General features: G+C 36.6%; 3 protein-coding genes across 6 annotated transcripts in view; 1 reads left to right on the plus strand and 2 right to left on the minus strand.

Moving 5' to 3' along the window:
* Window positions 1-5,852, plus strand: part of LOC110459378 (carbohydrate sulfotransferase 11-like) — a 65,734-nt gene extending 59,882 nt beyond the window's left edge. For all 3 annotated transcript variants that reach the window (XM_021511601.1, XM_021511602.1, XM_021511603.1), the window contains one exon: window positions 170-5,852. In XM_021511601.1, coding sequence (XP_021367276.1) covers window positions 170-1,306 — 1,137 coding nt within the window. In that variant the 3' untranslated portion in view covers window positions 1,307-5,852. The remainder of the gene's footprint in view (window positions 1-169) is intronic.
* Window positions 5,853-15,042: 9,190 nt separating this feature from the next.
* LOC110459377 lies at window positions 15,043-16,191 on the minus strand. 2 transcript variants are annotated; one of them, XM_021511599.1, is made up of 2 exons: window positions 15,522-16,191; window positions 15,043-15,317 (listed from the first exon to the last, which is right to left on the minus strand). In XM_021511599.1, the coding sequence occupies exons 1-2, from the start codon at window positions 16,187-16,189 to the stop codon at window positions 15,053-15,055; spliced, it is 933 nt and encodes a 310-aa protein (XP_021367274.1). In that variant the 5' UTR covers window positions 16,190-16,191; the 3' UTR covers window positions 15,043-15,052. The 2 variants fall into 2 exon arrangements, with proteins under 2 accessions (XP_021367274.1, XP_021367275.1); XM_021511600.1 differs by having other exon boundaries at window positions 15,043-15,313; window positions 15,518-16,191.
* Window positions 16,192-19,764: 3,573 nt separating this feature from the next.
* LOC110459379 lies at window positions 19,765-22,255 on the minus strand. The gene is made up of 2 exons (XM_021511605.1): window positions 21,947-22,255; window positions 19,765-21,448 (listed from the first exon to the last, which is right to left on the minus strand). Exons 1-2 carry the CDS (start codon window positions 22,161-22,163, stop codon window positions 20,181-20,183), a joined length of 1,485 nt encoding a protein of 494 aa, XP_021367280.1. The 5' UTR covers window positions 22,164-22,255; the 3' UTR covers window positions 19,765-20,180.
* Window positions 22,256-22,767: the final 512 nt, after the last annotated feature.

The following is a 22,767-nucleotide window of genomic DNA, read 5'->3' on the forward strand; positions in this document are numbered from 1 at the left end:
AGATATGGGGTGTTACAGTAAAAGGCACTGAAGACATGGGGGCTATCAATTGATATTGTCATACAAAAAATGTGATAGAAAGCTCCACAACTCCTGAAGATCTTGAACTTTCTTTATCTTACACGAGTTAGTTTTTTTGAAAACTTACACGACTTTTTTCTCGTTACAGGCGCCTAAACGAACAGAAAGCATCTTCATCGAAGAGCAAAGTGAACGGAGGAAAACAATGCTAACGACATGTCGTTCTCTCGGAAAGAACTACACCGGAACTCTACCAGAAGTGAAATTGAAAACTCATATGATTTACGATGATCAAACCGATCTTCTGTTCTGTAATATAGCGAAAGTTGGGTCAACCTTTCTGAAACAAGTCTTTCAAATTTTGTTTGGCTATCATCATCGAAAAGATCCTTTTAGCATTAAAGGCGGCACTGTTCACCAATTACCTTTTGATACATTTGACAAAATTCAATACGACCAGGCCCTGGCGGTGCTAATGCGTTCCACTAAGATTATATTTGTCCGAAATCCTTACACAAGAATGCTTTCAGGATATGTCGATAAACTCTTCACTAATAATCACGTGTTCTGGAGAAGTACAGGTAAAATCATCTTGAAAAATCATCGGAAAAATCTCTCGATAAAATCCAAGGAATGTGGTCATGACAGTACTTTTCCGGAGTTTATCAAACACGTAATCGAATCAGAAACGTCTGGTAAAAACCGAAACCCTCATTGGTGCCCTATGTATGATGTATGCCGTCCGTGTAGCATTCAGTATGATGTCATTGGGAAAATCGAATCATTCAAAGAGGATCTTGGAAGTTTTCTAAAAAGTCAACATTTAGATGAAATTGTTGACATTTCTAAAATGAACCAAGGGAACGAAAGAGAAGCTATATATCTGACGGTCAGCAGAGCATACGATGTGGTATTACGCGTACCGAAGTGTGCCTCTCTTCCACAAGCGCTTGAACGTGCTTGGAAGGTTCTACAAATAAGAGGGGTCTTGAGCCAGTTGGCCGAATTCCCCTATAAGATGATAGAGCACAATTCAAACATAAGTAAATCTCTTTTTCTAGACGTCATTGCTAAAGAAATCAAACGGTTTCCAATGACCCAATCGGACAAGCTGTTGTCAAAAGAACAAGCGGTTGTTAAAGCCTATGAATCTGTTTCGTCGTCCGATCTAGAGCGATTCACTTCCATCTTCCATCCAGATTTTTCTTTATTTGGATACGAAAAAGACATTGGAAGGAAGCATCGTAATTTCTTAAAATGGGAACCATTCAAGTTTAAACTTTGAATTAAAATTCAGTCCATTAGATTGTATATCTCAACTTATATTACTTATTCCATGATTGTATAAAAAGAATGGTTCTTCTAGTAAAGTTTAAGAAACAAAACATCAACGTATTATCAAACAAAACATATGTAACGTCAATAAAAAATAGCAAACGAGATATATTGAAAATTCAAACTGTTCCGGATGCATTTATGGTGCAAAAAATCTGAAGGAGTTTTAGGGGACATTCTTATTTTTTGGAGAAATCCAACATTTTATCATGAGGTCTGCTCATCAAATCCGTCGTGGCGGCCATTTTGAAAATTCTTTATCATGAACAAGCTTATTCCTTATCCCCTTCAGTTTAAACGCTCAGACGACCTGATGTCTACTTATCAAAATTGCGTCGAAAACCTGATAAAAAAGACTAATCACATATAATATTACAGCTGTGAGTGTCGTATATTGTAGCTCTAAGTGTGATATATTATAGCTCTGAGTGTGGTATATGATAGCTGTGAGTGTCGTATATTGTAGCTTTAAGTGTGGTATATTATAGCTATGAGTGTGGTATATTAAAGCTCTGAGTGTCGTATATTGTAGCTCTAAGTGTGGTATATCATAGCTTTGAGTGCGGTATAGTATAGCTATGAGTGTGTACATTTTAGCTCTGAATGTAGTATAATAGCTCTGAGTGTGGTAAATTATAGCTATGAGTGTCGTATATTGTAGCTCTAAGTGTGGTATATTATAGCTCTAAGTGTGGTATATTATATCTCTGAGTGTGGTATATCATAGCTTTGAGTGCGGTAAAGTATAGCTATGAGTGTGTACATTTTAGCTCTGAATGTAGTATAATAGCTCTGAGTGAGGTATATTATAGCTCTGAGTGTGGTATAGTATAGCTCTGAGGGTGGTTACATTATAGCTATGAGTGTCGTACATTGTAGCTCTAAGTGTGGTACATTAAAGTGTTGTATATTGTAGCTCTAAGTGTGGTATATCATAGCTCTGAGTGTTTATATTATAGCTCTGAGTGTTTATATTATAGCTCTGAGTGTCGTATATTGTAGCTCTGAGTGTCGTATATTGTAGCTCTGAGTGTGGTATACTGTAGTTATGAGTATCGTATATTGTAGCCCTAAATGTAGTGCATTGTATATCATAGCTCTGAGTGTGGTATACTGTAGTTATGAGTATCGTATATTGTAGCCCTAAATGTAGTACATTGTATATCATAGCTTTGAGTGTGGTAAATTATAGCTATGAGTGTCGTATATTGTAGCTATGAGTGTCGTATATTGTAGCTCTAAGTGTGGTATATTATAGCTATGAGAGTCGTATATTGTAGCTCTAAGTGTGGTATATTATATCTCTGAGTGTGGTATATTATAGCTCTGAGTATGGTATATTATAGCTATGAGTGTCGTATATTGTAGCTCTGAGTGTGGTATATTATAGCTCTGAGTATGATATATTATAGCTATGAGTGTCGTAAATTGTAGCTCTGAGTGTGGTATATTATAGTTCTGATCGTGGTGTTTCCGGAGGCGGCAAAGCCGCTGAAGGATATAGTTTTTTTCACCAAGGGTAACCATAAATTTGCTAATTCCCGAATTACCCTTTCTACAAGTGTTTTATTACCATTCTATAACTGTTTTATCATAACAAAACAAATTAAGGCAAGTTAACAAATCAATTTATTTATTCATTATGAATTCTTTAAACAAATTCAAAGACAGAACAAATATTACAATTGGAAGTGCTGTATGCATCGTTGTTGATGATATCTTCATTTCTAGCATTCAATAAGTGTTTTGTAGACCGTATCTAATGGTCACCATTGATTTCCTAGCATATTTAGTCCCATCCACTTTTCTAAGTTCTGCATAAAACTTGCATGAACACACGTTCACCTCCTCTGTGCTCGCTCTGTCCTAATCGTCGACGCATCCGGCATTCCATTTAGTTAAATAAATACACTGCAGTCTTAACAACAGCTTTTGTATTTAGGCTATACTTTTAGCTTCCAAAATATGCTGTTATTCCTCATCTGTAATGATCAAAACGGCCTACACCGGTGGCCATTTCTGGTGCTGTCGTTTTATTTTGAATTGTGACGTCACCTGCGTCATGGAGAAGGCCCCGCCTACCGAATGTTTTTATTGGTTGACATTTTATAAGCTCCGCCTACAAATATTCATGAGGGAGTAATCCTATTTACTGTCAGGGAGTAGTCCTTTTTTGCAGAGAGTAGTCCTACTTTGGGGAGGGAGTAGCCCTCAGATGGAGAGATTTAAGCGATTTAAGGGAAATAGGAGATTTTATTATTATAATTATCTTTTTATTCAGTTTTTTCATCAATGCAATGTACATGTACAATAAATAGCAAAACATTCACTCATTTGTATACTGGCACATACCGGGTACATACACATAAACTCTGTTATGTCCATATTTGTCATCGAGTACATACATTTTCACAATAGCATAAACTTATATACTCATTTCCGTCTATTTTTACATTTTAACATTTTATTACCCATATCCATGTGTCTGACATATATATGTCTCAATCATTCATTGATATGTCTCGTGTAAAAATAGAACACATATTAACTTTCATCACATATGGTATATATCTTTATGCTAGAAACAAAATCTGCACTAAATTATATATAACACACATACTGTATAACTCATATCCATGTCAAAAAACACCCATGTCCATGTATAAACATTATCAAAATGATTTCACCATACTCACATGCGTTGTATTCACACAAACCCATTTGCATGACATTAGATATTTTCAGACATATTCCTGTATCTACTGATTATTGATATATAAATGCAAAGAGAAGAAATATCAGTCCCACACAAAAAGGTAAATGAGAAATTTTGCACAGACTGTCTACTGAGTACATTGCATTGTCTTTATAAGAAAGAGTATTTGAGATAGAGATTGAGAAAATAAAAAGAAAGGAAGAACAGAGAACATAAAGAAAAGAGAGAGGAAATGTAGGAAAAGTTGGGCGAGATGTTGGAAAAAGAGGTGGATATTCACTTATGTATGCTATATCATATATAGGTAATATATCGGCTTTGTGAAGGGCAGAAATTAGAATATGTTTGATGGAGTATGTCTTAAACATAATAATTATAATGATAATATGATAATAAAAATGTATTACAACTTAATTAGTTGGTCCCATTTTTCCAGTTATTTTCAAATTTATGTTTAGCTTTTTCATCCTTACCATCAACAATGTATTTTTGAATCTGAGAGTTGTCTTTTATTATGTTTACAAGAGCGTTTATATTTAATGAGTTATGTAAACATCTCATTCTGTAAATATACTGCTTTATAATGATGATGATTTCACTATCTACTCGATTACTGGGAAGAAAATTCTGATGAAGAAGGCCAAAAAGAAAATATGTTTTGTTTACTGAAAATGGGATTAAAAGAGCTTCCATTAATGTGTCAAAACTTTCTAGTAATCTTTGTACTTCCTCACATTCCCATAATATATGAGTAATTGTTTCCAGTTCAGAGTTGCATAATACATAAAGAGGGGAGACAACTACTCCAATTGTAGATAGAAATGAGTTATTTGTAAGTACATGATGAATCACTCTCTGAATCACTGGAATCACTGAAGTTTTGTATTTGTTGTTACACAGAATGGCATTTTGTAGATTTTACACCAGGTTTGTTTATTCATGTTGTCGAATATAGTATTCCATTTTCTGGTGCCGGATGGTATCTTGTCCGATTTGATTATGATGTTGTAAAACATTTTTGACCCTTTTTTTAACTCTAAGAAAAAATTCTAAATTGATAGGTATGTAGGGATAAATTGTCTCAAATCTGTATGTATTATATGATGAAATAAAGTCTTTAACTGCAGAGACAAGACCCTGATACTGTAAAAAAATGTGTTTACTTGGTATTTTCGAATAAATTCTACAAATGTGTAAAACAAACCTGTGCTAACCTCCTTTATCATATCATTTACAATAAAAATGTTTTTCTGATAATATTTTTTTTATAAAAAAACAGCTCTTCCTCCTATCTTGATTTTACTATTATACCAAATGGGAACTTTCAATATGCTTTCCTGAAGAGTTTTATCATAATATTTTGTGTTAAGTGTGAACCATGATCTGAGCACATCACTCCAGAATTTATTTTTACACTTATTTACACATTTCTGAATATATTCAGAACCACAATTTGCAAGAAGATCTACTGTATGTCAATATAAGTTTTAAGTATGGCCTGCCATTTCTCAGAACTCTGATAGAGTCTTCTGATCCAAGAGAGTATATAAATGCAACAAGATTGATCATCTTCAAACCACCATCAGCATAATTTTGAGTAATTATCTCTATTTTATTTATTTTTCTGTTTTTCCACTAAATAAATAATCAAATAATATTGAGTTGAGTTTGATAATAAATCTATCATCTGGATTAGGTAATGATATAAACAGGTGATTAAATTGAGAGATGAGCAATGATTTGATATGTATTTTTTTCCAATATGTGTTAATGACCTTCTGTTTCAAATTTTTATTAGAGATTTTAGTTTGATACATTTTTTGTCAAAGTTAAGTTTTGGTATTTCATCTTTTTTCTTCTCCCACTGCAAATTAAGTTCAGGTAAAAAACAATCTTCACTATACTTACTGCTATCAATCCATATCACTTGAGTTTTATCAATGTTCATTTTAAAACCAGATTTGTTTGCAAATTAATTTAGTTCTTTTACTGTTTCCTTTAGTGATTTCTCAGAGACATCAAGTATAAGTGAAGAGTCATCGGCATATTGTGATAATAAAATAGGGCAACTTTCTCGATACCTTTTACATTTCTATTATTTCTCAATTTTGTAGCCAAAACCTCTGCACAAAGAATAAACAGATACGGTGCGATTGAATCCCCCTGTGGACAGCCCCTCCTGATATCAAAGAATGAAGATATGTTTTCCCCCTGATTTATAGCTTAATGAACATTATTATGTAAAGTTTTAAACCAGTTTACAATGCTATTACCAAAACCAAAGAGAAGTAGAACCTTTTCAATAAATAACCAAGACACTAAATCAAATGGCTTCTGAAAAATCAATCATCAGTAGCATGCCAGGTATGTCATTCTCCTCAGTACAATGCATAATATCGTATATTAATCTTGTATTTACCCCTATATAACGACCCGAAAGAAAAAAGTTTGATCATCATTTATTAATTTATTGAGAACAGTTTTTATCCTATTAGCTATAGTTTCAGATGCAATTTTGTATCGATGTTTAATAGTGATATGGGTCTCCAATTTTTAATGAAATGCCTTGGTTTGTCTGCTTTTGGTATACAAGTTATTATTCTCTGTCTCTGCGTTATAGAAAGTTGTCCTGTACGATAACCATAATTGATTGATCTGACTATAAACTCCCCCAATTTTCCCCAAAAGCATTTAAAAAATTCTGTTGAAAATCCATCCGACCCTGGGCCTTTATTATTTTCCATTAATTTTAAAGTTTGTACTGCCTCTTTATATGTAATTTCCCCTTCTAGACTATCAGACTCATCTTGAGATAGTTTAGAAATTTCATTATTATTAAGATAACATGTCAAGTTTGCATTCTGTATATTATTATCTGTGCTGTTAGAGACACCATAAAGATTTTTATAAAATGAGCAAACTTCCTTTAATATGACTTCCTGTTTTGTTATTATATTGTTATTGTCGGTTTGTAATTTTGGTATTATTTTTGAGATATAATTTCTATTTTCTAAATTTAAAAAATAACTGGTAGGTTTTTCCCCTTCTTCTGCCCATTTCGCCCGTGATCTTAAAATACTGCCTTTAATCTTATGTTTTCTTATCTTCTCTAAATAATGTTTTCTCCCATTTAATTCATCTAAATTAACATTTTCCTGTGCCTCAAGCCCTTGTATTGTTCTTTTAAAGAGATTTTCCCTAAAGTTTTGTAGCTTTTTCTTATATGATGCATATGATATTGATTTCCCTCGAATTTCCATAAGCAAAATTTACAAAAATAACTGGTCATTAATAGTAAATTGAATCTCGGAAGAAGGGATGTTTTCAATATTGTTCAAATGATAGATTGGTATGCAATATTGTTTCTTTACATCATTGATGCAATTATTAACTATTTTTAAGTATTCTGAATCATGTAGAAGTGAATGATTAAGTTTCCATGTCCCTCTACCTCTTTTAAATTCATTTAACGACACTGATATCTTGGGAAATGAATGATTCGACCTATAACCAAGATCTATACCTGTGTGATTAATACTAGACAGAAGACTCTCTGAAACAATAAAAAAATCTAGACATGCCTGTTTAACCGGGTTCTGTTTTCTCCAAGTATATCTCCTAACATTTTCGTGTTGTTCTCTTAAGACATATACAAGACCAAAATTATCAATTATATCTAATACTTTGTCTCTGGCTTTTGGATTGTTAATGTTTCTATATATGTTGTCATAATCGAGCTCGGGTTTTAAAACAAGGTTAAAATCACCACAATTAGTAACATGTGTTCAATCAAAGTCTTCAATCGTGTCAGAAAGTTTTGCATAAACATCAGGACTATCTTGATTGGGCCCATAGATATTTATCAGTGTAATGTGGGAACCTTCTATTTCTATATCTAACTCTATGTGTCTCTCTTTTCTTTATGAGCTTTGCACTCAAAGTTATTTCTAAAAAGAATAGCTACCCCACGACAGTTTCCACGAAAGGACGAAAAATATGAATCATAGTCCCATTCATTTCTGATGAGCTCTTCGTTATCTTCTGTGAAATGTGTATCTTGTAAACAGAAAATGTTGTGGTAAGTATCTCTAAGATATGAGAACACATTTTTACGCTTTTCTCTATTCTAAAGCCCTTGCACATTAGCCGATATAATCCTCACACCCTCCACTTTTCCATAAAAGCCTTTGGTTCCACCATCTCCAGCCCAAGAAAAATAGATAAGGCAGATAGATCGGAGAACAGAGAAAGAGAGAAAGATTACAAAGAAAGAATATAAAATCATTCAATATTTGGGTAATGTCTCGACAATACGCTGTTTAAACTATTGAACGAAATTGTTCGGACTGTCGATAAGGCGGGCATTTTTAAAGTTTCGTAGCCACATTGAAACATTTGTATTAAATACGTAAAGGAAATATCTATAACTATGAAATAAATATGAAATGTCAAATATATCCTATCACGTCAGTGTAGTTTCTGCAACCACAGTATACATCATATAAACATACAACTAAATCGGGCTATATAATGTTTACTTATTGTTCAACAGATTGTTTACAATTAAAGCATATTGTCAGCCATCATCTGTTTTTTAAAGTAACCAGCCTTTCATGTTCTTAAATTCATCATTAACATAGATATACACTCTTATCGCAACAAAAGCATGTTTAACTAAAGTGACGAAAGTTGGATCTTATATGATAATTGTCAAATATTGTCTCCCTAATGTGGTTGTTATGGCTGTTGTTTATAACAGCCTTGCTAATATTTTTTTAAACTACAATTGGTGGCCAATTAAAAAAAACTTTATAATGAAGATATTTATTCCTTATATTTTCCCATTCAGTTCACACGCTCAGATGTCTCAATATTTACTCAGGTCCAAATATAGAAACATCCGGTTTACAGCTGATTTACACGTGACCATACATGTTAAACCTGCAGGATGGTCTCATTTCAAGCATACATGTAATGATTTGTGGGTTGATATCAGACATGATATTGCGACCCAGGCATATATAAAGCATGCCAAATCGAAAGTTCTAAATCGAGACGAGGGGTTCCAAGACTCTCGCACATCTATGACCAAGTATTAAACAAAGAGTAGCTGAACCAAGTCATGGATTTTTGTGGGCAACTCGTACACATTTAAACCGTTGTGTGCATACGCTTCACTGGTCATTTTTCTGACGAAGGCGACAGTGAACATATAGTACTACATTTGTAGTCATCGACACGTCATATATACATGGTTGTGTAAAAAGAACTTTTCATAATCCATACTTACCAACCGGAAGAAAACGTTTAGAACTATTCAGATGAGTTGTTTTCAGATTATTGACTATGATTAGTTTTCGAACTGACCGACGTGATCTAGATACCTAACGCAAGGCTTCACATTTTTGATGATATTTCATTTACTATTTCTTTGCACATTTACATCAATTTATGCAAAGTTACCCACATATTATTTCTACTGACATGTGTCTGTGGATGCCACATATTCCCACATAGGGTTGTATAAACTCCATAGTACCACTTTTTTGAAGACAAGATTAGATCTAAAAATATAACAAAGCATTTTGGTATAGTACAGCGACAATTACAAACATTGATAACTTATTCCTGCTAAAATTTCTTCATTTGATATTTCAAGCATAGTTAAATACAATGAATGGTGATGAATTGTGCACAACAATTTTGAAGATTTGGCTGTGTTAAGATCATAATGGAGTTATTTTTATTGATTTTCCGTTTATATTTTGACATAGCATGTTCATTTTATATTCGCTTTATGGTATAACGATATTCTGTTTAATGGGTTGGGTTGTCAACCTTCATTACCAAATCCATTTTAAAATCTTTGGGAAGAACAGGGAACGATTTTCCGTACCAAAATCAAAGCACGATGTCCGTTAACAGCCGTTCAACTTAGCAATGTTATTGACAAAATAACCCGCTTTTACCTTTGGGTCGCTATTTGTGTAAAATGTACCGCGAAAACCCGTTAATACATTCATTTATACCAATTCCATATGGAGTCAATTTATCATAAGAGCCCACGTGTTAAAACATCACTGGGACCGGTAAAATGATATCTTTTCCTGATACTGAGACGTTGTCTTCTCCTTTACTGCACCATGTGATCCGTCGATTCAGGGGCCACGGTGACCGCGTTGTTAAGGCGTCTGACCGTCTCCACCACTTAGTAGCGAGTTCGATACCTACATATGGCAGTTAATAGGACGTAAAACACAAACAAACCAAAACCGTCAAGGCATCCATTAATGCCAATTCCAAATGGAGTCATTTTATCATAAGGGTCCAAGTGTCAAACATCATTGGGACCGGTAGAACGATACCTTCTCCTCACAAGTGTTCTCCTTAGGTACACGCCCGACGAGTCAAGTGAGTACATACTTGAGATGCACCATACGATACCCGTGTTGACGGCCAGACATATCCAGTTGACAACCTATCAAACTGGCAACACGTATAATGTCTGAACGGTTCCTTGATAAACCTTCATTGTTAAGCACTCCTCGCAAATTTCTTTCAGATATCCTAAATCTGTGTTCTTTTGCAAGAAACGAGGATATTTCCTTTTGAGTGAACGCCAATTGGTGAACATGCAAAGCATATAAGGGCGTTTCTTTCCTCTATCTTACATTGAACTTGATTTGATAAAGAAACGAAATGACACTGTTTAACGATGCAACTTAACCCAGATACTTTGTCTTTATACAAAGAGTCGTTATAACGAGAAACTAACTCATTTTAACAAGAAATCAAGTGGTTATAACGAGACACTATGCTGTGATACGAGATAAAAACGTACCGAGATAATTATTCCGTTCTAATTATAGATACTTCCTCGGTATAACTAGATACTTACTCAGTTTAACGAGATACTTCCTCGGTATAACGAGATACTTACTCGGTATAACTAGATACTTCCTCGGTATAACTAGATAGAAGGTCGTTATAACGAGATAACTAACCCGTTATAACGAGATAAAAACATATATTTGGATGTCCTCAATTAGCCTCCGTAGAAAAGAGCTACTTCTTGATATTTTTTGGTTTTACCAAAAATTTAATTGTTTTAACTGTGTAAAAATACTATGGTTTGACAAAATTGCTTTAATGTTGGGTTAAATTATCAAGCGACTTTTCTACTGAACTATATTCCCTGTTTTACAACATCAAAATTAACCTTTATGCCTTACTGTTTCCTAATCTTAGTACATTACAGCCTAACCACTGATCTCGTTTCTCTACTCTTTGGCCCATAACAACGAACCCGGCAGTTCTCTTCTCACTGCTTGACATGCGCTATAGAAAGCTTTCGATCAGTAGCTGTTTTGTACCTTGTGGTCAACTGCCTATGTCTAAGATTACATGTGTATGTAGTGTGACCTCGGGCTATTACAGTAATATATATATATATATATAGTAGATAATAAATAAATAAGTCCTTGCGAAGGAAAATATAGAATAAAAACAAAATTTTCAGATCGTCCGCTAGGCCTTTCTGCCTTCTAGGGCTTCTTCAGGCGGATTGATCCTATTCTATATATATATATATATATAAACTGTCGTATGACAAACTTACACGTTAATGTACTGCCAAAGGATACAACCAATAAAAGTGTGTACTGTACATACATGTATATTGAACACTATTTCACATTTTCAACATTTTCTTTCCTTACACATTGAATGTTATCCCTTAGTTGAGATTGGCATTATAAAGCAAATCCATAAGTGTCTTCATATATCCGGTAACAATATATGTCAATGTAGGCAAACTGTGCCATCCATCACTATGTGTTTACCCTAGGGTAGAAGGAATGACCTTTTGACCTTACCATAAGCTAAGGCTACCCCAGTATTACACGTAGGGTTTATAACTGACAGACACATATGCACTTATCAACCCTCAAATGTACAGCAGTTGTTACAGGTACGCTGATGAGACTAAGCCAGTGCGGAAATCTATTTCACTGAACACTATTTTTGTGTTTTGTCCATAACGACTAGGGAATGTTTATAGCATTGAATTATGTGGCAAGGTGTCATCTTTCTTGTATTGCTGGGGACCACTTCCGGTATCAGTGGATACGGAACAGGTGCCCCGAAAGTCGACTCCGTTTGTTTTAATCGTCTACCAAGGCATGGTGTGACGTCACAAACAGCACACATTCCTTACGTTATAAGAACAATTGTGACAAAGGCCGGAGGGAATTATGACATTACTGGTGAGTCAACTTTAAACTTTAACTGATAATAAGGTGATAATTCAACTTAAGCATTGGAAACAAATCCATCTATGAATGTCTTTCGTGTGCACGACTGGAGTTATCATCTCAAAATCTAAGCCAAACAGAAATTTATTTCTCGTTTTTAATTTCAAATTAATTATAAATATTTACCCCTTCAGTACCAAAGTTCAAATCTCATCCATTTATGATAACAAGAACATTTAATGTCAGTAGCCCCCGTTTGGCTGTTCGATAGGTACACAATTTCGAACAGCTTATAGTTTAAGGAAGACTTCCGCCGCAACTGGATAGTACAGGTAAGTTCATTGGTGACACCACAAAACACGAAGTGGTTTGTAAAGGCAAATGAACCACGTCTTCGACAAGTTCGGTAAATTCAGCATAAAATCGATCTCAGTGTGGGATTAGGCCGCCGTGATAGGCTGTTATCTATCTCAGTGTGGGATTATGCAGCCGTGATAGGCTGTTATCTATCTCAGTGTGGGGTTAGGCCGCCGTGAAAGGCTGTTATCTATCTCAGTGTGGGATTAGGCCTCCGTGAGAGGATGTTATCTATCTCAGTGTGGGATTAGGCCACCGTGAGAGGCTGTTATCTATCTCAGTGTGGGATTAGGCCTCCGTGAGAGGATGTTATCTATCTCAGTGTGGGATTAGGCCACCGTGAGGTCTTCGACAAGTTCGGTAAATTCAGCATAAAATCGATCTCAGTGTGGGATTAACCCGCCGTGATAGGCTGTTATCTATCTCAGTGTGGGATTAGGCCTCCGTGAGAGGCTGTTATCTATCTCAGTGTGGGAGAAGGCCGCCGTGATAGGCTGTTATCTATCTCAGTGTGGGGTTAGGCCGCCGTGAAAGGTTGTTATCTATCTCAGCGTGGGATTAGGCTTCCGTGATAGGCTGTTATCTATCTCAGTGTGGGATTAGGCCTCCGTGAGAGGATGTTATCTATCTCAGTGTGGGATTAGGCCACCGTGAGAGGCTGTTATCTATCTCAGTGTGGGATTAGGCTTCCGTGATAGGCTGTTATCTATCTCAGTGTGGGATTATGCAGCCGTGATAGGCTGTTATCTATCTCAGTGTGGGGTTAGGCCGCCGTGAAAGGTTGTTATCTATCTCAGTGTGGGATTAGGCTTCCGTGATAGGCTGTTATCTATCTCAGTGTGGGATAAGGCCGCCGTGAGAGGCTGTTATATATCTCAGTGTGGGATTATGCCGCCGTGACAGGCTGTTATCTATCTCAGTGTGGGATTAGGCCTCCGTGAGAGGCTGTTATCTATCTCAGTGTGGGATTAGGCCTCCGTGAGAGGATGTTATCTATCTCAGTGTGGGATTAGGCCACCGTGAGAGGCTGTTATCTATCTCAGTGTGGGATTAGGCCTCCGTGAGAGGATGTTATCTATCTCAGTGTGGGATTAGGCCACCGTGAGGTCTTCGACAAGTTCGGTAAATTCAGCATAAAATCGATCTCAGTGTGGGATTAACCCGCCGTGATAGGCTGTTATCTATCTCAGTGTGGGATAAGGCCGCCGTGATAGGCTGTTATCTATCTCAGTGTGGGGTTAGGCCGCCGTGAAAGGTTGTTATCTATCTCAGCGTGGGATTAGGCTTCCGTGATAGGCTGTTATCTATCTCAGTGTGGGATTATGCAGCCGTGATAGGCTGTTATCTATCTCAGTGTGGGGTTAGGCCGCCGTGAAAGGTTGTTATCTATCTCAGCGTGGGATTAGGCTTCCGTGATAGGCTGTTATCTATCTCAGTGTGGGATTAGGCCTCCGTGAGAGGCTGTTATCTATCTCAGTGTGGGATGAGGCCGCCGTGAGAGGCTGTTATCTAGCTCAGTGTGGGATTAGGCCGCCGTGAGAGGCTGTTATCAATGCCGTGAGAGGCTGTTATCTATCTCAGTGTGGGCTTAGGCCGCCGTGATAGGCTGTTATCTATCTCAGTGTGGGATAAGGCTGCCGTGAGAGGCTGTTTTCTATCTCAGTGTGGGATTAGGACGCCGTGATAGGCTGTTATCTATCTCAGTGTGGGATTAGGCCGCCGTGATAGGCTGTTATCTATCTCAGTGTGTGGTTAGGCCGCCGTGAAAGACTGTTATCTATCTCAGTGTGGGATTAGGCCGCTTTGATAGGCTGTTATCTATCTCAGTGTGGGATAAGGCCGCCGTGAGAGGCTGTTTTCTATCTCAGTGTGGGATTAGGCCGCCGTGATAGGATGTTATCTATCTCAGTGTGGGATTAGGCCGTCGTGATAGGCTGTTATCTATCTCAGTGTGGGGTTAGGCCGCCGTGAAAGGCTGTTATCTATCTCAGTGTGTGATTAGGCCGCCGTGAAAGACTGTTATCTATCTCAGTGGGGGATTAGGCCGCCGTGAGAGGCTGTTATCAATCTCAGTGTGGGATTAGGCCGCCGTGATAGGATGTTATCTATCTCAGTGTGGGATTAGGCCGTCGTGATAGGCTGTTATCTATCTCAGTGTGGGACTAGGCCGCCGTGAGAGGCTGTAATCTATCTCAGTGTGGGATTAGGCCTCACGGCTGTTATCTATATCAGTGTGGGATTAATTCATTTATTGACTTTGAGCTTTACAGCTCATCAGTATGTACACAGTACATATAAATACAGTGGTAGACACTGCAATAACGCAGTGGAGAATGGACAAAAAATGGATGTAGCTACATATATTTTAACATTATATCATGCTATTCCTCAACTGGGTGGCATCATATATATATTTACTTAACATAGTTAATTCTTTAACGTTCGTTGTGCTTAATAATTGAATCAGCTTGAAAACAGATGGTTTTTTCCAGTAGTACAATTTTATACGTCTTTCTCTTAAAACTTGATAAAATGGACAAATGAACAAAAAATGGTATTCGTCTTCAATATCTTCAGAGTTACAAATTCTGCATATACGTTCATTTCTTACAATGTTTCGATATCTCCCAGTTTCAATATACAGCGTATGCGCTGATAAACGTAACCTAGTTAGAGCAATTCTATTTCGCTTTGGAATATATTTACATAAATATTGTTGTAATGTTAAATTATCAACTAAATGTCTATACAAAAAACATTTCGAGGAATTCTCTAATAATTCAAACAATTCTTGCCGTGCGTTATCAAAGATTCTCTGTTTAATAATTGGCAGGGCTTCAGACGAGTTCACATTATTTTGATTCAGCCACACTTCGCCAAGACCGAGTGAAAAAAGTTTGTCTTTCACAAAAGTTACCCAATTAAAAACAGTATTTCGCTTTGGCATATACATGAGTTCATCATAGGCAGTTTTAAGAACACAGTTCTTAGTATTTAAAAGCTTGAACCAGTACTTAATTAAATTATAGTGTCTGGTATGTACAATCGGAAATCTACCCAATTCAAAATAGATCATTACATTACATGTTGACTTCTTAACACATAATATCCTTTTGCAAAATTCCAGGTGAACTTTCTCAATATCTATGCCTTTGCACGAGCCCCATACCTCAGATGCGTAACACAGTATACTGGTAACATATGTGTCAAAAAGTTTAATCAAAGTATGGCAGTTTAAATTCATATTTTTACATTTTGTATATAAGGCAAATACTGACTTTCGACCTTGCCCGGATAATTGCTTTTGTACAATATTAAATTTATTGTTCCATTTAAAATCAATACCTAGATAAGTAAACTGTTCAACGACTTCTATTTTTTTTCTATCGAAGAACCATTCCTCGTTATTTCGTAAGCGGCCTCCATTTCTAAAGACAACAATCTTAGTTTTTGCCGTATTAACGGTCAATTTCCATGAGTTCGCATATATAGACAAACTATTTAACATATTCTGTAGTTCATTGGCTGATTCTGCAAGTAGCATCAAATCATCCGCATACATTAATAAAAAGAGACTGAGTTCTCCAAAATCGTACGGTTTAACACCGTTAGCAATAAAGTCATTTTCAAAGTCATTTACATACATTGAATTGATTAGGCCGCCGTGATAGGCTGTAATCTATCTCAGTGTGGGATTAGGTCGCCGTGAGAGGCTGTTATCTATCTCAGTGTGGGATTAGGCCGCCGTGATAGGCTGTTATCTATCTCAGTGTGTGATTAGGCCGCCGTGAGAGGCTGTTATCTATCTCAGTGTGAGATTAGGCCGCCGTGATAGGCTGTTATCTATCTCAGTGTGGGGTTAGGCCGCCGTGAAAGGTTGTTATCTATCTCAGTGTGGGATTAGGCTTCCGTGATAGGCTGTTATCTATCTCAGTGTGGGATTAGGCTTCCGTGATAGGCTGTTATCTATCTCAGTGTGTGATTAGGCCGCCGTGAGAGGATGTTATCTATCTCAGTGTGAGATTAGGCCGCCGTGATAGGCTGTTATCTGTCTCAGTGTGGGATTAGGCCGCCGTGAGAGGCTGTTATCTATCTCAATGTAGGATTAGGCCGCCGTGAGAGGCTGTTATCTGTCTCAGTGTGGGATTAGGCCGCCGTGAGAGGCTGTTCTGATGTGGAAGTAGATCTTTTCAGTTGGCGTTGCCTGCACAATGGTTAATGACTTTTAAAATATCAGTGTAAGATGGTGATATTTAAATGTATTACCAATCGCCAGGCTTTTTCACCACATTACCAAACTAAATATCGATTGAACAGTATTTTCGTATCGCTTAACGGGCGACATTCTATTTATCTGTCACCCAAATTGCATTCATATCGACTGTATACTGCATCTGGTAACAGTTCAAAGTTTATATTTACATTTATATGTATATAGTTTGTTCAGTATAGTAACTGAAGCAAATGATATAGTCCCTCGTGTCATTGAAAACCACACGCACATAAAATGGTTTGAACACAAACTTAACTTTATTATTTATTTCATATGAGTGTGTTTATGTTGAAAAATTGTTAATAATTGCATAACTTCTGCTTGTTTGAAATTAAAGTTGTTTTTCGCGCATTGACAGATTACATGTATTTTGAAGTGATGTGGCGGTGAACGGACTTGATTGTTTCATCGGAAACGCTCATGTTTCCTTCGACTGGAATATTACGTTATTTTCAGAAGCATATATACTCGGAAATGTTTAATAAATGTGGTCCTTTCAGTATGTGATAACGATTCCAAGGACATTTCGTTTGAAATAGATTCCATGTCTAATCGGTCAGATTAGCATCGCTAGCAGACGACGTTCACAGGGGCTCGGTTTCGTGATTTTGAGTAATGATGACATCACTGAAAAACCACAACACTTAAAAAGGTATTTATACACATTCTAAAACCTTGTGGATACCCTCGACTTTTACAAGGTTTTAGAAATGCTGAATTTTAGTGTTGTGGTTATTCACTGATGTTATGCATAACTCAAAATCTCGAAACCGATCCCCTGTGTGATGACGTTGACAAACTTGGTAATTTCGTATCTAGAATGGCGCTTACAATAATTTTGTGGTACCTACACATCTTCAAATAAATTTGTATTGTCATAATTTGTCAAGTTGCTTTATTTCTTCGCGATGACCTATATTGCTAAATGCTAACGAACCCAGAATGTTTTCCGACTATTGATACCGAAAGTATCGGGCGGCCTTGTTTGTTTACCTTGTACCAGCTGTATTTCTACACTGACCATATCACTGTAAATTGTAGTATACAGTCTCATATACTGCAATTTGGTTTACTAACGACATAAAGGCAAATGCAACACAGAATGTAGCGTTTCCGTACCGTAGCACTTCCGTATCGTTTCCGTAGCACTTGCGTCTACATCTTTCCATTTAAAAAGCGTCTGTGAAACGTTCGGTCGAAAATTTTACGGAATATATATTTGTTCGAAACGAATTATAAAAAAAATCATTATAAACCGCATTACGTGAAAATTCAAATAACAGGCATACAGCTGGCCATGTGGTAATGACCTGTCCCTTGTTTAAGGTATAAACAACTTTAGTGTCCGTTATAAAGGTTGTTAGGGCAACATGACCGCCCGCTGACAGATACATTTCTTGTGAGCATGAGAAAGAGGCTATTAGGTCCTACAAGGAAGCAATGGAACTTCTCCATGAGAACTTCTCCTTGGAAAAGGCTGGATTTTCCATTAACACAGAATTCCCAACTTTAGGTGCCTCCCCAGATGGACTGGTGTCATGTGATTGTTGTGGTGTTGGTGTTGTGGAAATAAAGTGTCCCTACAGTGTCCGACATTCTTCTCTGACTAGTTACACTGGATCAAAGTCATGTTTAGAAGACACACCAGACGGGAAAAGACTTAAACCGGCACATCCCTACTATTACCAAGTCCAAACGCAGATACATGTGACTAAACGGGAATTTTGTGACTTTGTTGTGTGGACTGAACAAGACATGCACATTGAGAGAGTAGAGCCAAATGAACAATTGTGGCAGGGAATTAAAATGAAAGCTATGGACTTCCACACAATGGCAGTTATGCCAGAGCTTGTCGGAAAGTTTTATTCCCACTCACAGAAAAGTCAACCTGGACCATTGAATGATGTGGCGACCAACTCCCATCAGAACAACCCTATCGAGGACAGCATTTCAGATCATCTTTATTGCATTTGTCAGCAGCCCGAGACCCCTGACAGAGAAATGGTGGCATGTGATAACCAGAACTGCAAATTGAAATGGTTCCACTTGGATTGTTTAAAATTGACAAAGTCAAAACTGCCAAAGGGAAAGTGGTATTGTCCCGATTGTAAGAAAACGGACTCTAACTCTAGACCAAAAAAACGAAGCAGGAAACATTAATTTGTAGTTTGAAGGTTTGAATGAAACAAAATTGAAAATGTTAGTGTACAATGTACTTGCGTTTAACATGTGAAGTTTAAATTTACATGTATCTACCAGTACTTCTCTAATTTGCGATTTGCTTATAGTGAAAGATCCAATATGTTATGCCGGTTGATAGTTTTCAAGTGAATTCAAAAGTGTTCACATATAATGGTATGCTGCAATGTTTGTGATAACTGTTTTTATTGAATAACATGTCAGAAATAAAATTATTGCATCTGTTTGTGAATTATGTTATTATATTTTTTTATTTAACATATTGTGAGAACAGATCTAGAATTAACAGTACTGGTACAACTGCTCATATAAAAAAAATCAGTGTCTGCTTGAATTGCATATAGAAAAGTTAACTTACACCACAATTAAGAATATACGCTTGACATTACAGTAATCTGACCCAAGGTAATAGGTTTGAATTTTGTTTTTGTTTTCGAAGTCTTGTACAAACAATAATGGGAAAAAAGGATGACCATAAAAAGTTAGGTCTTTGGTAAGATTTTCTGGGTCGATAGGGTCATGTCAAACAAGAAATTTTTTAATGTTGGTGGTATATATTATTTATTGAAGTGCTAATTGTATAATTAGTTACTTTCAAATGATAATAAAACAAAAGCATCTTCATTATCACTTCACAGTTTAATTTTCAGACTGTCAACATCAGGGTCCTGGAGGTATGAATTTGTACACATATAAATACACAGTAGGTGCTATATCTGACGTGAACTGAAAAACTATATATTTCTATTTTCACTCCAGGATTCAAATATATGTAATTAAAACATCACTGAAGCTATTGCTTGAGTGGGCATCATCCATTATATCATACATAGCATAACAAAACTGGCTTTTCATAAAACATTCACTTATGATAAAGAACTGTTATAAGTTTAAGTTTTGGATACACATACATGTACATCTAATCAGTATCAAAGACAGCAAATAATTATATAACCTTCTGTCACGGTCAATTATTGCTTACATATAATTTACACATGCAGAAGTACGTAGTGTAACACAAAAATAACTAATCAAAAGGCACAACAGATTTGGATAAATTTGTCAGAGCGCAACATACTGTCACAATTTTGTCAAGGGTGGGTATTGAATTGTCTGATGATGCAAGGAAATCAATTGGAATCGTTTTGTGGAGAATTTCAAACTTGTTTCGAAGTAGACCTATTACACGCTCAACATGAATCCTAACATGTGCCAGTTTCCTGGTACTTTCAATGTCTACTGCTGACAGTTGTGGTTTCCCTCTGGTGAAAGCAGGAATCTTCAATTCACAACCAGCTTGTGCAACACTCTCAGCAATGTCAAAACCTCTATCTGCAACAACTATGTCTCCATAAACCAGTTTATCCAGGAAACCACATGAGTTTGTTATGAACTTGTCTGAAGCTCTTCCACCATATCCATCACTGATGAAGCTGATGGACCCCTGTGGTGTGATGCCTATCAGGTACTTAGCAGTGTTATGGTGTTTGTAGTTTGACCATGTTTGGGCACGTGCTTTCAAGCCAGAGGGTCTTTCAATGAAGATTTCAAAGCAATCGATAATGACAGCTGCACGAAGTCCAAAGTGCTTCCGAAACGCCATGGGCATGGTTTCCTGTAGCTCCTCCCTTTGTGGCCAGTAGATCAGTGGTTTCGTTTTCACAAACATCACATTTAAACAATTCAAAAATACCTTGCTGATGGTGCTGGGGGAAACTTGAAACATTTCAGCCAAATAATGACACGGGAAGGCTAACTTCAGTCTGATAAGGACAACCATCATCTGCTGAAACTTGGTGAGAGCACTGCTGTGGGTTGAATGAAGTGATGTTTCCAAGAAAGTAAATAATGTCATGAGAATTTGGAATGTGGCGATTCCAGTCAACATTTTAACCCTGTCATCATTTCCCTGTAACCCTTCTTCAGTAATTGTCATGTTTGCAAGTTTCTGTTTTAGTTCAACATTCTCCACTGTGATTCTGTTATAATCACTTTCTATAGCACTTATTGCACTAGAAGACAGTTCTGTCTGTACATGTTGGACACAGTCACTTGTTACCTCAGGGTGATCCTGTGTTGTAACATCTGTAACCTGCACTTCATCTTGTCGACACTGGTTGAAAAGTTGAAGAAGTGAGTGTGCAGCTACAACATTCTTCTTCTTTTCCTCTCGTTGCTTGATTCTGGTACCACGTAGAGGGGTTGGCAAAGTCAGAGTTGTTACTTTGTGGTGGCCCAGCTTCAGAGAAGGTACCCAGTCTATACTGACTTCTGGGTAGAGAGATGATGGCTTTCCTGTAAAATTTAAGACTATATGTACAGACACTGTTTATATCACATTTGATAATGCATCATAATAACAGATTTGTATTCCACTATGAACACCATGTACATTAAACAATACATATATGTATAAAAAAAAACTTAGACTATGATTAAATATATAAATATACCATGACACACAAAAAAATAAATACTAATAATACTAATACAAAAAAACCAAACACCTGTAATATGCTTAAAAATAACTATTTCATAAGCCTATAAAGGAATATTTTGTATTAAAGTACTCTTATTAATATTTTTTATATAAGTTCAGGCTCAAACAAACCGATCTTCGCCCTTATAACACACTGTATCTAATCGATGGCCGATCTACTGAGATGGGGTGTTTTTCAAGACCAAGCAAATATTAGCGTAAATATTTGAAACCACTGTCATTTTTTGTAAGTGAAATTTTTGAGAATAATAACAAAATTACGAAAATCATTTGTCAGTTGATCACGTACATACCATTGACAAAGTGCTCTGAACACACCCTAACATAGGGGTATGACTTCTGGGTTAGATCTGCCCTGCTGATCCTGGATAGCCATAGTCTTCGTCTTTTTGTGGACAACTCTTCAGTTTTCTCGCCCTGGTTTGTGATTACAGCTGGAAGTCGAAAGAAGGAAGCTTGACACCGCCCACTCTCGTTGGAACAGCCAATGATCGTACAATGAACACCCATGACCTCGATAAAATCTATACTTCACGCTCTACTTGCGGCAACCTTCACCCATCCAATATGGCGACCAAACTATAAACCGGAAGTCCCGTGACGTCACGTCGAAGCTATGTATATGATATCTATATACCTGAGAATCTAGGCAGTGATAATGCATTGACCATTCACCAGTGGTCACATTGGATTCTGTTGTGCTGTACCTGATCAATGTCACATTCTGTGATTTCAAGGCAATTAAGTCCATGTCAATTAATCCAGTTCGTTGTCTATCAATCACGTACAGCCGTATACAGATAAATCAGTTCCAGGTAAAAACCTACAGGTAAGATACTTTGGCTGTCCCTCGATCAGGAAATGACAGCCCCAGGCACAATTTCATTTCACAAGAGTGCCTTAACCAAGGTCAACTAATATTTAAATTGGAATTCCTAATTTGATAAAAAAAAAGTCATTTATTAGGATATTTAACTTCTCACGTAGATGATTTGTTTTAAAACTTTTTTTTTTTTTTAAATAGTCTATCATGAGTTCTGTTATCATCGAGCAAGGTTGAATACTAACCCTAATACGGAACAAACTTTTCATATCAGATTATTGAAAATGATGA

The sequence above is a fragment of the Mizuhopecten yessoensis genome, unplaced genomic scaffold, assembly GCF_002113885.1.
Source record: "Mizuhopecten yessoensis strain PY_sf001 unplaced genomic scaffold, ASM211388v2 scaffold10053, whole genome shotgun sequence".
NCBI lineage: Eukaryota > Metazoa > Mollusca > Bivalvia > Pectinida > Pectinidae > Mizuhopecten > Mizuhopecten yessoensis.

Excerpts from the sequence above, each read along its gene's own strand:
- LOC110459379 (XM_021511605.1), bottom strand. The coding sequence starts at position 22,163 with ATGGGTGTTCATTGTACGATCATTGGCTGTTCCAACGAGAGTGGGCGG. Across the intron at positions 21,449-21,946 it reads TTCAGAGCACTTTGTCAATG|GAAAGCCATCATCTCTCTAC; the intron begins GTATGTACGTGA and ends TAAATTTTACAG.
- LOC110459377 (XM_021511599.1), bottom strand. The coding sequence starts at position 16,189 with ATGTTAAATAGTTTGTCTATATATGCGAACTCATGGAAATTGACCGTT. Across the intron at positions 15,318-15,521 it reads CAAAATAATGTGAACTCGTC|TGAAACTGGGAGATATCGAA; the intron begins TGAAGCCCTGCC and ends TACGCTGTATAT.